Below are 13,601 nucleotides of genomic sequence, written 5' to 3'. Positions count from 1 at the left end.
AAAAACCTTCTCCTAAAATTATAATTTATAATTTCTTGATTTATTTTCTGTAAAAATTAATACAATACTAAACACGTAAAATCCATGCTCCGATCTAGTAGGATCGGCACCGAGCTATCTCCCGTAATTGACGTGTAATTATAGAAAAAATGGATATCGCAAGAACGTGTCGGACAAGTTTACTGCTAAGGTTACTCACTCGGCGCTCACCGGATTAAACAGGGTAGCATGACGGGAACAGAAAATCACTCAGTAGTGTCTTTACAAGAACAAGCTTAAATGACAAGGTAACAAAAAGGTTATTAATTTAATTAATTTTTATTTATTTAATTATTGTTTGGTGGGGAAGATGGGGTCTCCTCGCTTGTCTTTTGCAGAGCAATATCACAACGTGATTCTCCTCTCAACTTCGAAAGCAGCTTACTTTTTTTCCAGAAAAAGAAAGGAAGCCGGCGATAACAGTTAATGTGATAATAATTGTTTTTTAAAATATTTTTATTTTATTTTTTAAATTTATTTTTAATATTAATATATTAAACTAATTTGAAAATATAAAAAATATTTTTAAAATATAAAAAAAATAAGCCCTAACTTTTTAAAATTTTATCACCCCGTGAAGTGATGTAAAATTCCAATCATAGAAATGAGCAGAAAATTAAATTAGATTAAAAAATAATGATAATCTTATATAATATTCATACTTGACTTACAAAAAATGTATTAATTGAATTTATGAGGTTAATTAACTAATCTTAAATAAATTTCATACTAGAATAGCATTACTCGGTTAAAAAAATTAGAGAATAGGATCAGAGAGAAGTTTATTTTAAAAAAAAATGGTAGGCATGGACAAATTAATCTAGAAAAAACATTAATTAAGGTTGTGAAAATTTGGTGGAGTGGAAGCACCAAGTTCAGTCCCTCGATCTTAGTTAACTATGTTAATGATAGTAGATCAATTTAGATTAAAATTCTGCTTATAAAAATTAATTTTTGATATTAAGTTATACTTTTAAAAAATATTTTTATGTAAATAATTTATAACAAAAATAAGTTAAAAAATTTTAAGTGAAAAGTATGTTTGATAGAAATTTCTAAAAATAACTCCTTTTTTTTCAATTATAGATGGATGCATGGATGCATTTCAATCTAGACTCACTTCTTTATTTAGACAATCTTCAAGATTGACCCGATGTATTTTTAAAAAAGAAACGTAAATTACATTAGATGCTGACTTACTTCGAGATTTAAATCTAAAAAATAAAAGAAGATAGCATATTTTCTTTACTTTAGCAACTAAACCAACTTCTTGAGATTTATCTAACTTAGCTATTAAAAGTCTACTTAAAATTAATGTTCAAAATAATTTATTTATTTTTATAAATACACCATATCAATATAAATATATGTATTTTTATAATTATTCAAAGAAGAAATTGATATTAATTAATGTTTAAACTAACTTGAAGATATTAATTAACGATAAACTATTAAAAAAAAAAACAACTCAAAATCAACAGAAAAGGAAAATGTAGTACATAGGAGAGAGGTAAAACAATATTTTCAATATTTAATGTGGCCTCTTTTTATTCCTTACCTATAAAAACACTCAAACCCCCTACTTTTGATTAAAGAAGACAACACTCTCTCCCTCATCCTCCCTCTCTCTCTCTTGAAAAGCTAAGAAAAAGGAACAAAACAGAGCCGCTCTTTAGTCTCTACTCATCTCGCTCACATGGCTCGTCCTTTCAGCTTCCTAAACGCCGTCGCGAACTCTTCGGCGACCACCACTGGGTCGCCTCCACAAGCGTCAGCCACGGTGGACTCAGACTTCATGGTCATACTAGCAGCACTCCTCTGCGCTCTAATTTGCGTTCTTGGCCTCATCGCTGTAGCTCGCTGCGCTTGGCTCCGCCGCTTCTCATCCCGGAATCCCACACCACCAGTCCCCCCTCCTCCCCCTGCAGTCGCCAATAAAGGGTTAAAAAAGAAAGTCCTCCGCTCTCTCCCTAAACAAACCTTCTCTGAAGATTTCTCAGGGAAACTCCCCGATTGTGCAATTTGCTTGACGGAATTCTCCGCTGGAGATGAAATCCGTGTGTTGCCTCAGTGTGGACATGGGTTTCATGTGAGCTGTATTGACACATGGCTTGGGTCTCACTCTTCTTGCCCTTCTTGCCGTCAGATTTTGGTGGTTACCCGGTGTCAGAAGTGTGGTGGTTTGCCTTCAGGTTCGAGTTCTTCTAATGGTGGTGGTGGTGGTGGTGGTGGAGTTGAAACTGAGGCTAGCCTAAAGGAGCGTGAAGATGATGCTAATAGGTTCTTGCCCTAGCTTAATTAAAGCTTATTTGTATATGTCTTAAGAAAAAATGTTTATAGCCAGTAGTTTAATCCTTGTTGGTAATTGTGCTTGGGATTAGTCAATTCAGTATTTGAAATTAATTTTAGTTATAGTAGGAATTTAGGGTTTAGAAAGGATCAAGGAAGATTGAAGATGGAATTAATTATAAATGAGTAGTGTTTCTGTATTTTTATGGATTTAAGTTTGTGTAAATTTCAAACATTTTCCCACATAGCAATTAAGAAGGGTTTAATGCGAGCAAAAATATATATATTAATGTATTAATTATAATTGTTTGTGCCTTCCTTTCTCATTATTTCTTCATTGGTTATGGGATTTATTAACTTGTTTTTCACAGGAAAAAAAAAAAAGAGTAATAACCGAGGGAATCTATTTTCTGTGCCCAACAATTTTTATTATTTATTTTATTTTTGATTGGATGGAAATTAGGCTGAGAGGAACTTCTATTTTGCTCTTCGGATGGTTATGATATCATTTCTGAACGATGGTAGAGTAGAAGAGTGTTGAAAATAGCACTGTTGTAAGACTTGACATGGTGGGTTGAATTGTGTGATTCTATGTCAAGTCAGGTCAACTTTTAATAAAAATACAGGAAGTAATTTGGTTAAAAATTTATATTTTATTGGTTTTTTATTTTTTAATAAAAATATTATTATTTTTATTTTTTATAAAATATAAAAAATAAATTAACTCATATTAACTTGAATTATATTAGATTTACTGTAAAGACAAGTTATAATAAAAAAGAATTGTTTTGAAAAACAAAAGGCAAAAACAATTATAATAAAAAAGATACGATTTATCTAATAAAATTTATTTTGAAATTATTTAAAATATATTTATTCTTATCTTCACAATTAATCACATTTCTTAAAACATCACAAAATATCGAAGGGGAGGATTCCTGAAGGCCAGAGGTACTTGTCAACATTAACCAATAAATATCCACAGCTGTGGTCGTGCAATGACACGCTTTACTTGGAAGATTTTTGAGTGGAAGCAGCCCAGCGGTTAAACAGCTATAGCTGCACTAGGATTCATCACTAAGCTAAGTCATCATCAAGAAAAGAAACTCCTGTTAAAAGGTGAAAAATATACTTTAAAAAAAATCTCACAAAAGGATCACTTGGACTGGTTGTGGTCTTTTTGTTCATTTCTGGTCAATGCCTTGGGTTAAAAAAAGATATAAATTGTATTTTTTTCAATTTATATTCTTAAAAAAAAATCAGTGAGATTAATTAATCAAACATTTTCAAAATCATAATCTAAAAATAAAATAAAATAAAATAGTTTCCACCCTCCTCGCCAGATCTAAATCATTTTTACTTCAAAACTATGGTCGGAAACAAACATTAATGTCTTGATAGAGATATTAATCCACAGGCCGCAATGGTGTCGGAAAGTGGCAACCGCCGACATGTATACCCCAGAGGAGCCATTGTATTGGAAGATGATGAAAGTTTTCAACTGCTCATGGTAGGTAAAGCCATGGGTGGCAAAAAACGGGATGGTTGAATGTATCATAAACACCAACTGTATTTTGATTTTTTTTAGTGCCATATTGATCTCCGTCAAGAGATCAAGTGTTTCATTCCTCCGAGCTGAGTTTGTTTATATGTCATCTTTCATTTTATCTTTTTTAAAATGTTTAAATTAGTTCTTGTGTCTGTATTTATTTTTTATAATTAATTGTGTCCGGTAATGCACTTAAAAAAAATATTTAATTTGAATGTTGTTCCATCAAAATTAAAATTATTAAAAATTACTTTAAAAAGTATTATTTAAAACCCAGCCTGAAATTGATTTAAGATAAAATCAAGATAACAGATTGACAGGATTGATTTTCTAAATTTTTTTAAATGGAATAAAAAATGATGCTTATGGTCAATTCAATTTTTTGAATAGAATTAGTCTATCTCAGTGAATCCATTAAACCGGTTTAAATTCTAAAATAATAATAAGAATTCCTATTAATACCTTTCATATGGAAAAAGAATAATAATAATAAAAAAAACTGTCGAATTACATTGTCAACTGATACCCAACACCAACAACAAATCATTCATTATACATATCAACTTGTCGAGGAGGAAAATTAATTATAATAAATTAGGCAACCATGTTACTTGATTAGCATAAGAGTCAAGAAACCCACTAGCTATAAACCAAAAAAAAAGCCATTAAATAGTCACTGAGATATGATTAAATATTTCTAAACAAATAATTAGGTATCGAAACTTTTTAAAGGTATTTTTTAATTGAAAATATATTAAAATAATATTGTTTTTCTAAAATCAACACATCATGCGCCTAAGAATTTATTAATTAAATGTATTTTAAAACAAAAAAAATTAAAAAACATATTGTAACGCAATAAGAACCACTCATTATCGAATAGTAATCCAATCATCCTCTTTATTGTCCTGACCTAAAAAAAGGTGGTGTTAGTCGGCGTTAAGGTAATGGTATAATTTCTTTATTTATTCATTAGCAATCAATTCCTCTCCCCCCGGAGCCATTCAATAAAATAAGACTGCTCTCCATGGTCCAGAAAAAGGGCCAGAATAACTCATTGCGCCTTCTTGTAACAAATCAGTCATGCCACAATCTTCATCTTAAGTATTTTCTAAGATCTAGTGGGGGAGGGAGGCATCTTCTTCAATGGAGTGTCCGAGTTTGAATTTGCTAACTATATATATATATATATATATTTATATCAAGGCGGCTAAAGTGTCTTCAGGACTTGACCAATTCTGTCACCAAGAAGAAAAAATGGAGACCCCACTTCAGCCCCTACCACAATTACTTATTCTTAGCAGAGTGAACAAAACAAAAGATTCTTTCAATTAAGTCCCAAATCCTAGTTCATTTATCACTGGGTCCATCTAATTTGTATTTCTACTACAAACTTATGCTCTGTGGGAAACATTTAATGAAAAGCTTATTGAAACTGTCAAAGCACCCAGTTTGGAAATGTCTTAAATGTTTGGGACCGAGTCCATGACTCTTTTAAGATTAAATTGAGAACTGGGGAGTGCATTAAGAGCTAATCTTTTTGTCTTTTTTTCAATTAAGAAAAAAATTACCGAATCCCCTTGAAGTTAGCAGAGGAGTTTAAAGGGAAACGTCTAATTAACCCCTAATAGATTACCCATTTGAGAGATTTTTTCCACAACAAAAGATCACGGGGTACTGAAAACGAGATTTGGTTAATAGCTCAGGGTTCAAATACCGTATACCATACACCATGTCAAGACTCAAAAAGTGAGTGGCTGGCAGGGCTCGAGGCTGAGTTGAATCGTCCTCGGTCATGAGATACATATAAAAAAAAAATAAAAATGTTCAAGGCTTTTTGTTTTTTTTTTTTTCAGGACATGCCAAAAAAAAATGTTAATAATATATTTTTAATAACATTATTTTTTTCAGTATGCAAAATAAAATTACATAAAAAAAATGCAAAAACAAATAGAGTAAATTAGTATTTGATATTATAATAACATTTATTTTTTAAAATATTTATTTGCTTAGAAATATATTAAAATTTTATTTTTGATATTAACATTAAAATATTATTTTTATTTTTTTTAAAAAAACATAACCACAAATACAAATAAAAACTCAATAAAATGGACTCCAATGATTTTACCGTGTCTTTTAGTGTTTTATATATGATAATATGCAGGGGGGGTGACAAGGATTTTTCTCGGCAATTCGAGGCAAGTGGAAGGCAGGAACCAAAAAAATATCTCAAAAAAGAAAACCAAAAAATCTCTTAAAAAGAAGGGAATTGAACCCGACGTGAATCGAACACGCAACCTTCTGATCTGGAGTCAGACGCGCTACCATTGCGCCACGGATCCACTTGTTAATCTTGTGCCTCAAAATGCTAATAGCAGGTGAGGAAGGGACTGAAACGTGAGGCTCTTGTGGTTGGATTTTGGACCAAGTGATGGCACTGGTGCATCATCAATTTATGTTGATTTTGAAATGAAATTTTTTAGACTCCTAAAAAATCTCTTTTGAAAATGACACCGACAACAACATCATCACCATCAGCTTGGACTCCTCAATTTCACTGTTTCTCTGTCCAGGTAATTAATTAATCATGATTTTTATTCTTTAATCTTACCATCATCATCCCCTTTTCTTCTTGTTGTTGTTGTTTTTTTTTTTTTGTAATTATTACGTATAGCGTGCTATGATGTTCGATGTTATTTTGTACTATGATATTTGATGTTATGTAGCCGCCGACATCTTTTTGGGCATCGAAACACCGGTTTTCTCCGAAGGTAGTGGAATTCGGGAGAGATTTTGTCTTGTCTTCTTTACAACCCAGATGCAATCGAGTTTTATTAATTAATCCAAGTTTTCGCTTTAAAGCAATTAATAAAAATAATGATAATGTGGAGAATCCCAAAGAGGAGGAGGAGGAAGAGCAGCAGCAATGTGTTCAAGATGTGGCAAAAGCAGTGGCCAACAAGAAAGAGAGTGAGAGTGATACTACGCTCCTGGATTGGAAAAAAGACCCTTTTTCCAAATTTCAGGGAATGATTGCCACTCTCCCTCCTGTTGTTTTTGTGGTGAGCTTTCGAGTTCTTTTGAATCATCGTTGAATATGAATTCCTATAATTGGAAGCATGGGTGTTTGTTTTTGTAGTCTTGGAAAAGCTTGTGTTTTCGGGAAAAATGTGGAATTTTTAGGAACTGGACAGGCTTCTTGAATTGAACCACCAGGCATTGGATTTGAAACTGCAACAATGTCATCATAACATGACATTTACGTTGTAGAAGTAAAAATGTGCAAGTTGTTATAAGTTTTTCATTAAGCTATCGCAGTAAAATGGAAGCAAGAATGGGTACAATGTACTTCTGAACTTGATCAATTCAAGAGATGGCAATGCTTGTTTGATATTGTGATTTTTTGAGGTTAGGTTGTTAGGCTTTCTTTGATGAAAAGATCATGTGATTCATAAGTAGTGTTTTGGGCCTTTTGGTGTTCTAATTGTAGATTATTCTAGTCTTTTATTTATAGAGGCTTTTGGCTTATCAGATGAGAAGAGCTTCTGGAAGCAATTTTCTAATATGGCTATGTGTTGCTACTGCATTTTTGGTTGTTGCTGTGAGAGTATATGTGGTTAGGAAGTCGAGGCAAAGCCGTCCTGGCTCTGTAGCTGATCTTGTTAGACGTGGCCAGCTGAGATCTGATAGAAGAGGCATGTATGATTTCAATCCCCAATGCTTTCTGCTGCTATCTTCTCCTTGCATCGTCTCAGTGGACATTGTAGAACAATTACTTTTCTGTGGTTTGAATGATTTGCCAAGACTTCCCACTTCTTTTCCTGGAGAATGATTGCCATTGCATGATCTCTATTTGTAGAAACTAATTTTCTTTATCATCCCCTCCATTGCCTCTCTGTTTTCTTAACTCAACTAGGTGTTCTAAGGATCACATTTTGTGCCAAGCTTTTGTCATCTCATGCTGGTTGAATGATAATAACGTGGTTTCATTGTGGAACCTCTTATCCACAGATCAAGTCCTCTCAAATACGAGGATCCATTCAATAATCCATTGGTTAAAGTTGGCAAGAGCAATTCAACCGTTGAGATGTGTGGAAAGGTTTATCGCTTAGCTCCAGTTACACTAACCAAAGAACAACAAGCCATCCATCAGAGAAGGAGGTCACGAGCATACCAGTGGAAAAGACCAACAATTTTCCTTAAAGAAGGGGATTCAATACCTCCAAATGTTGACCCTGACATGGTCAGATGGATTCCTGCAAATCATCCTTTTGCAACTACTGCCAGTGACATTGACGAAGACTTGGCTCAAAACAATGTTTATCAAAAGCATGGTGTTCCTTTCCGTATTCAGGCTGAGCATGAGGCGCTACAAAGAAAGCTAGAGACACTACAGAATGTAAGCACTTCTAAGATTTATGCATCTATGCCCTGAGGATTTACAACTAGAAAGGAGAGAATCAATCCCATGCAATGAGAATTGCATCACCCAAAGAGTAACTAATTTAGAAAACATGCTGCGGTCCATTCCTAATTAACTTTGTAGACCTGTCCATATATCTCGTTTCTGTATGGTCCTGCATTAATCTATCGTAATGTTTCTATTGCCGTTGCTGGATGTATTTCCCTTCTGTGCCCTAACTGCAGTTCCCTCGTTTATTATTTTACTTTCTGTTTGCAGGAGCAGAAACTCAATAAATTAGTCATCGACACTGGAAATGCTAAAGAATTTGAGAGATCATTCAAGTTTAATCCAAAGTCAAATGAGCTTGTCGAACGCAGCTCCTTTAATAGCCAATCCGGTGATTCTAAGCCTTTGAAATCAGATCGTTCCCTCAATTCTCTTAATAGCAGTTCATCCTCGGAGGAAATGCAGAAGCCCTAAGCTACTCTATCAATATCCTTTGTCAAATATGATTATTCTGCTGCAAACTATGGTTTTTCGAGTCTTACCAAACAGATCTGAATATTTATTTGAAGTTGCCAGTTAAATCTTGATGTCAATTTACTTCGTCCGGTTTGTCGTGAAGAACTTTTGAGGTTGGGCTGTGAATAGAATGACGACCCCCCCTTCTGACTTTATTCTTTTCACATATTCCATCTTAGAACGCTGACCTTTCACAGCCCGCACCAAATATATCTGGAAGTTGCACTCCAAACTAACAAGAAGACTGCTGTGTGTTATAACTAACATCTGCAATAGTTAGTCTTAGGATAATGTTATGACTCATTCAAAATTGATTTGTTTAAATCTTTCTTATCTCTATATAGCAGTTGCAATCTCTAAAATCTGGAACAAACCTTCTGGTTAAGACTTCTCCGGTGTTTATACGTTGATGAATCATTGAAAAAGAAAGAGGAAAAATCATTCATCAATAATTCTATCATGGCACTAAGTGATAGCCTTTTTTTATTTTTTTCCTTTGGTTTACCTCACTCATGGCAAACTCTTCCCACACCATCATTCACAACACCAATGAAACTCGTAATACCCTCGTCAGCTTTAATGTGGCTGCCAAAACTCCTCTTACATTAACATCCGGCAACTACATCTCCTGGAAATTGCAATTTCATACCCTATTTACTTGGTATGACCTCCTAAAACTATATTGATGGCTTAAAACCAAGTCCCACAACGAACATTACTTACAATAATACCACCATCCCAAATCCAGAATATGTTCTCTGGATTAGACAAGACTAGCTCATTCTCAATGCCATCGTTAACTCTCTCTCTCTAGCCATTATTCCATTCATTGCTCAATTGTGAATCACAGGATATCTTAGCCAACACATATGCCAAGTCCTCTCATGAACACATCAAATAAGTTAAAACTCCACTAAAAGACCTTGCAAAAGGTTATGAAAGTGTATTTGATTTTTTATAGAACATAAAAGCGTGATATGACGAACTAGCTCTTATTAGAGTCCTACTTGGTACAGAGGATCTCACAGAGAAAGTCTTAGATGGTATTGGAGATGATTACAAGGAACTGGTTTGTGTTGTTCAAGCTAGAGATTCCTCAATTACATTCTTCATGACAAATCTGCCCAACTTTGAAGCCTCCTTACAAACAACAACGCGAGAACCATCTCCCTTCCCAGCCACTACAAATCCCACTAGTTGAAACACAACACCATAGTGCCCTCATTCAGACTCCAGCTCCCACAACTCTTGGCATCCATCCAACAATAATACCAATAGGTATTTCGTACCACCAAGTGGTGGGCCATTTTCATCTCCTGGCAACTGTTCCTCTCGTCCATACTCGGAATATTTCCAAATCTGCAGACAATAAGGCCGCACTGTTAGAAGGTGTCCCTCTTTTCGGTTGGTTCTAATTTCCTCGCCCAACAAAAACTCCTCAACTTCATCCACTCATCCTACCTCACAATGGCAACCACAAGCACATTATGCTACCGGTTCTTCTACTTATCTAACCTGGCTCTTAGACAATGGAGTTTCTCACCATGTCACTTCTGACTTAAGCAACCTTTCAATACATACTCCATACACCGAGTCATACCACATTATAATTGGAGATGGCTCATGTCATTACCTGAATTTTGAGTCCACGATCGGCGACGCAATAACAGTATTATAAGAACACTCAACTTATACTAAACATACATATCATAAAACAAATATATATAAAATTCACATGGCATTTAGTAAACTTTAAAATATTCCTTCAAACCAATAAATCAAATTATAATTTAAAATACTTATTACATTTAATAAAATCTAATCCCTAAACTAAAATAACGAAATAGTAGAGAACTCTAAAACATTAAAACATATAATAACTCCACAGGGGCGTATGTTATTTATCTGGGCAAAAATCCTGTCTCTTAGAGTCTTAAAAAGCATGTTGAAGATTGCTTCATGGAGCTGTCAAAGAAGAAGCTGTTGAAGATCTTTTTTGTTATTTCTAATTCTCATGCAAATAATGAGTTGTTGTCCTAGTATCTAGGAGTTAGTTAATCTGTTATCATGTTAACAGATCATAGCATGATTTCATGCTAGAAGTTTGCAATTTTGTTTTGTTAGTTTTGAATAAATATGTGTAATGATTGCAATGAATGTATGCAATCAGTTTATTCATTCAATCTGAAATAAATTCAAATTTAATGTCGCTGTCTCTTCTCTTCTTCCTATCTTCATTTCTTCTTGTAAACACTTTTCTTTTAAACACTTTCATTTGATATCAGAGATTTTATCTTAAAGGGACCTGTAATGGAGGCTGAAACAAGTTTCTCTCATATTTCTTCTCCCATCTTTGATGGAGAAAATTATCAACTCTAGACAGTAAAAATAGAGACTTATTTGGAGGCGTTGGATCTTTGGGAAGCTGTTGAAAAAGACTATGAAGTTCATCCTTTACCAAATAATCCAACAGTAGCTCAGATAAAAAATCATAAAAAGAGAAAAACAAGAAAATCAAAAGCAAAAGCTTGTCTATTTGCAGCTGTTTCCACAACAATCTTCACTAGGATTATGTCTCTTAAATCAGCTAAAGATGTTTGGGATTATTTGAAGAAGGAGTATGCAGGAGATGAAAGAATTCGTGGCATGCAAAGTCTTAATCAGATAAGAGAATTTGAACTACATAGAATGAAGGATTCTGAAACCATTAAAGAGTATTCAGACAAATTGCTTGGAATTGTCAACAAGGTAAGGTTACTTGGCATAAATTTCTCTGATTGCAGAATTGTAGAGAAAATTCTAGTAACTGTGCCTAAAAGATATGAAGCATCTTTAACCACCATCAAGAATACAAAGGATCTATCCAAGATCACCTTGGTAGAATTGATCAATGCCTTGCATGCTCAAGAGCAACGGAGACTATGAGGCAAGATCATGTTACTAAAGGAGCTTTACAAATAAAGTATCCCAATTCTAATAAGAAGAAATTCTTCAGACTTCAAGCAATAGTAAGACTACTGTCAGTCAATTCCAGAACAAAGAAAAATTTCTTAAGAGAAACTTTTCACCATGTCAACACTGTAACAAGTTAGGTCATCCACCATTCAAATGCTGGAAGAGACCTGATACAAAGTGCAGTAAATGTAATCAAATGGGACATGAAGCAATCATCTGCAAAATAAAATTTCAGAAATAAGATGAAGATACTCAAGTTGCTAGTCAAGATGATGAAGATCACATGTTTGTAGCTACATGTTTTTCAGTCCAGACTTCCTGAGATCACTGACTAATCAATAGTGGATGCACAAATTACATGACTTCTGATAAGAGTCTCTTCAGAAATTTGCAAACTATTGAAGTTGCAAAGGTCAGAATTGGAAATAGTGATTATATAGCAGTAAAGGGAAAAGGAACAATTGTCATCATTACCAACTCGGGTACAAAAACTATTTCTGATGTTCTTTATATACTTGATATAGATCAGAATTTGTTGAGTGTTGGGTAATTAATAGAGAAAGGCATGAAAGTGGTTTTCAAAAATCAATATTGCTATATTTTTTATGCTGCTGGACAAAAAATATTTCAAGCCCAAATGAGAGGCAAAAGCTTTTCATTTTTACCATTTAAGGAGGAGTACACAACCTTTCCAACAAAACTAAATGACATGGAAGTGTGGCATAAGAAATTGGGTCACTTTCATCAACAACGAATGATCAATATGAAAAACATAAAGTTGTAAGAGAAGTGCCTTCATTCAGTGATCTGTTGCTAAATTGTAATACTTGTCAATTTGGTAAGCAAAACAGAAAACTGTTTCCAAAGTCAACATAGAGGTCTACATAAAAAATTCAGTTGATTCATACAGATGTTACTAGTCCATTTAGCACACCTTCAATAAAAGGTAGTCGATATTACATACTTTTTATTGATGACTTTACTAGAATGTGCTAGATTTTCTTTATGAAATACAAGTTAGAAGTAACTGGGATTTTTTGGCGATTTAAGAAGAATGTGGAGAATAAGAGTAGCTGCAGAATTCAATCCATTTGGTCAGACAATGGCAAAGAATACACTTTATCAGAATTCAATCTCTACTGTGAAGAAGCTGACATAGAACATCAATACACTACCCCTTACACTCTTGAACAGAATGGAGTTAGTGAGAGGAGAAATTGATACATTATAGAAATGGTGAGATGCATGCTACATGAAAAGAATTTGCTAAAGATGTTTTGGGCAGAAGCAGCTAACACAACTATCTTTCTTCAAAACCGACTTCCAAAAAAATTGCTGGAAGAAAAGACACCTTTTGAAGTTTGGTATAACTACAAACCTTCACTGATTTTTCTTAAAATCTTTGGCAGTATTAGTTTTGTTCATGTTCTACAGATCAAAAGGGATAAGCTTAACAAGAAGGCAATGTCAGGAATCTTTGCTGGCTATAGTGATGTTTCTAAAACCTATAAAGTTTATCATCCTCAAACTCAGAAGATGGTTATTACAAGGGATATCCATTTTCATGAAAAAGAACAATGGGAGTGGAGAGACTCATAAAGAAATGTGCAGCTGGCAAATTCATTGCAGGATAAATCATTTGATGATTCACCACTTAGAGGCACCTAATCCCTTGATGATATTTATCAAAGGAGCAATGTAGCTATCTGCGAACCAGAAAGCTATGAAGAAGCAAAACAAAATCGAGAATGGCAAAAAGCAATTGTTAAAGAACCATCCTAACCCAATAGCTTAAGCTGTTAGGTGAGGTCCCATGATATGATTTATATTATTCTCTAA

General features: G+C 33.8%; 3 protein-coding genes and 1 non-coding gene across 5 annotated transcripts; 3 read left to right on the top strand and 1 right to left on the bottom strand.

Moving 5' to 3' along the window:
- The first annotated feature begins 1,613 nt into the window (after positions 1–1,613).
- Positions 1,614–5,079, top strand: LOC105132817 (RING-H2 finger protein ATL8-like). Of its 2 annotated transcripts, none has more exons than XM_011036520.1 (2): positions 1,614–2,361; positions 5,053–5,079. In XM_011036520.1, exon 1 carries the CDS (start codon positions 1,736–1,738, stop codon positions 2,330–2,332), a length of 597 nt encoding a protein of 198 aa, XP_011034822.1. In that variant the 5' UTR covers positions 1,614–1,735; the 3' UTR covers positions 2,333–2,361; positions 5,053–5,079. The 2 variants fall into 2 exon arrangements, with proteins under 2 accessions (XP_011034822.1, XP_011034823.1); XM_011036521.1 differs by having other exon boundaries at positions 5,057–5,073.
- A 1,011-nt stretch (positions 5,080–6,090) lies between these two features.
- Positions 6,091–9,128, top strand: LOC105132818 (uncharacterized). The gene is made up of 5 exons (XM_011036522.1): positions 6,091–6,453; positions 6,607–6,942; positions 7,413–7,579; positions 7,892–8,279; positions 8,562–9,128. Exons 1-5 carry the CDS (start codon positions 6,388–6,390, stop codon positions 8,763–8,765), a joined length of 1,161 nt encoding a protein of 386 aa, XP_011034824.1. The 5' UTR covers positions 6,091–6,387; the 3' UTR covers positions 8,766–9,128.
- Positions 6,151–6,222, bottom strand: TRNAW-CCA (transfer RNA tryptophan (anticodon CCA)). Its single transcript has one exon. It is a non-coding gene; the product is annotated as a tRNA-Trp (tRNA).
- Positions 9,129–11,378: 2,250 nt separating the features above from the next.
- LOC105132957 (uncharacterized) lies at positions 11,379–11,732 on the top strand. Its single transcript, XM_011036711.1, has one exon. The coding sequence runs from the start codon at positions 11,379–11,381 to the stop codon at positions 11,730–11,732; it is 354 nt and encodes a 117-aa protein (XP_011035013.1).
- Positions 11,733–13,601: the final 1,869 nt, after the last annotated feature.

This window comes from Populus euphratica, unplaced genomic scaffold, assembly GCF_000495115.2.
Source record: "Populus euphratica unplaced genomic scaffold, PopEup_1.0 scaffold68.1, whole genome shotgun sequence".
Taxonomy (NCBI): Eukaryota; Viridiplantae; Streptophyta; class Magnoliopsida; order Malpighiales; family Salicaceae; genus Populus; species Populus euphratica.
Note: the sequence above shows the minus strand (reverse complement) of the source record. Positions and strands in the feature narration are given on the sequence as shown.

Bases quoted from the DNA above. Each gene is read 5' to 3' on its own strand.
- LOC105132817 (XM_011036520.1), top strand. From the start codon at position 1,736: ATGGCTCGTCCTTTCAGCTTCCTAAACGCCGTCGCGAACTCTTCGGCG.
- LOC105132818 (XM_011036522.1), top strand. From the start codon at position 6,388: ATGACACCGACAACAACATCATCACCATCAGCTTGGACTCCTCAATTT. The intron at 6,454-6,606 runs GTAATTAATTAA...GATGTTATGTAG, and splicing joins TTCACTGTTTCTCTGTCCAG to CCGCCGACATCTTTTTGGGC. The intron at 8,280-8,561 runs GTAAGCACTTCT...TTCTGTTTGCAG, and splicing joins AGCTAGAGACACTACAGAAT to GAGCAGAAACTCAATAAATT.
- LOC105132957 (XM_011036711.1), top strand. From the start codon at position 11,379: ATGTCTCTTAAATCAGCTAAAGATGTTTGGGATTATTTGAAGAAGGAG.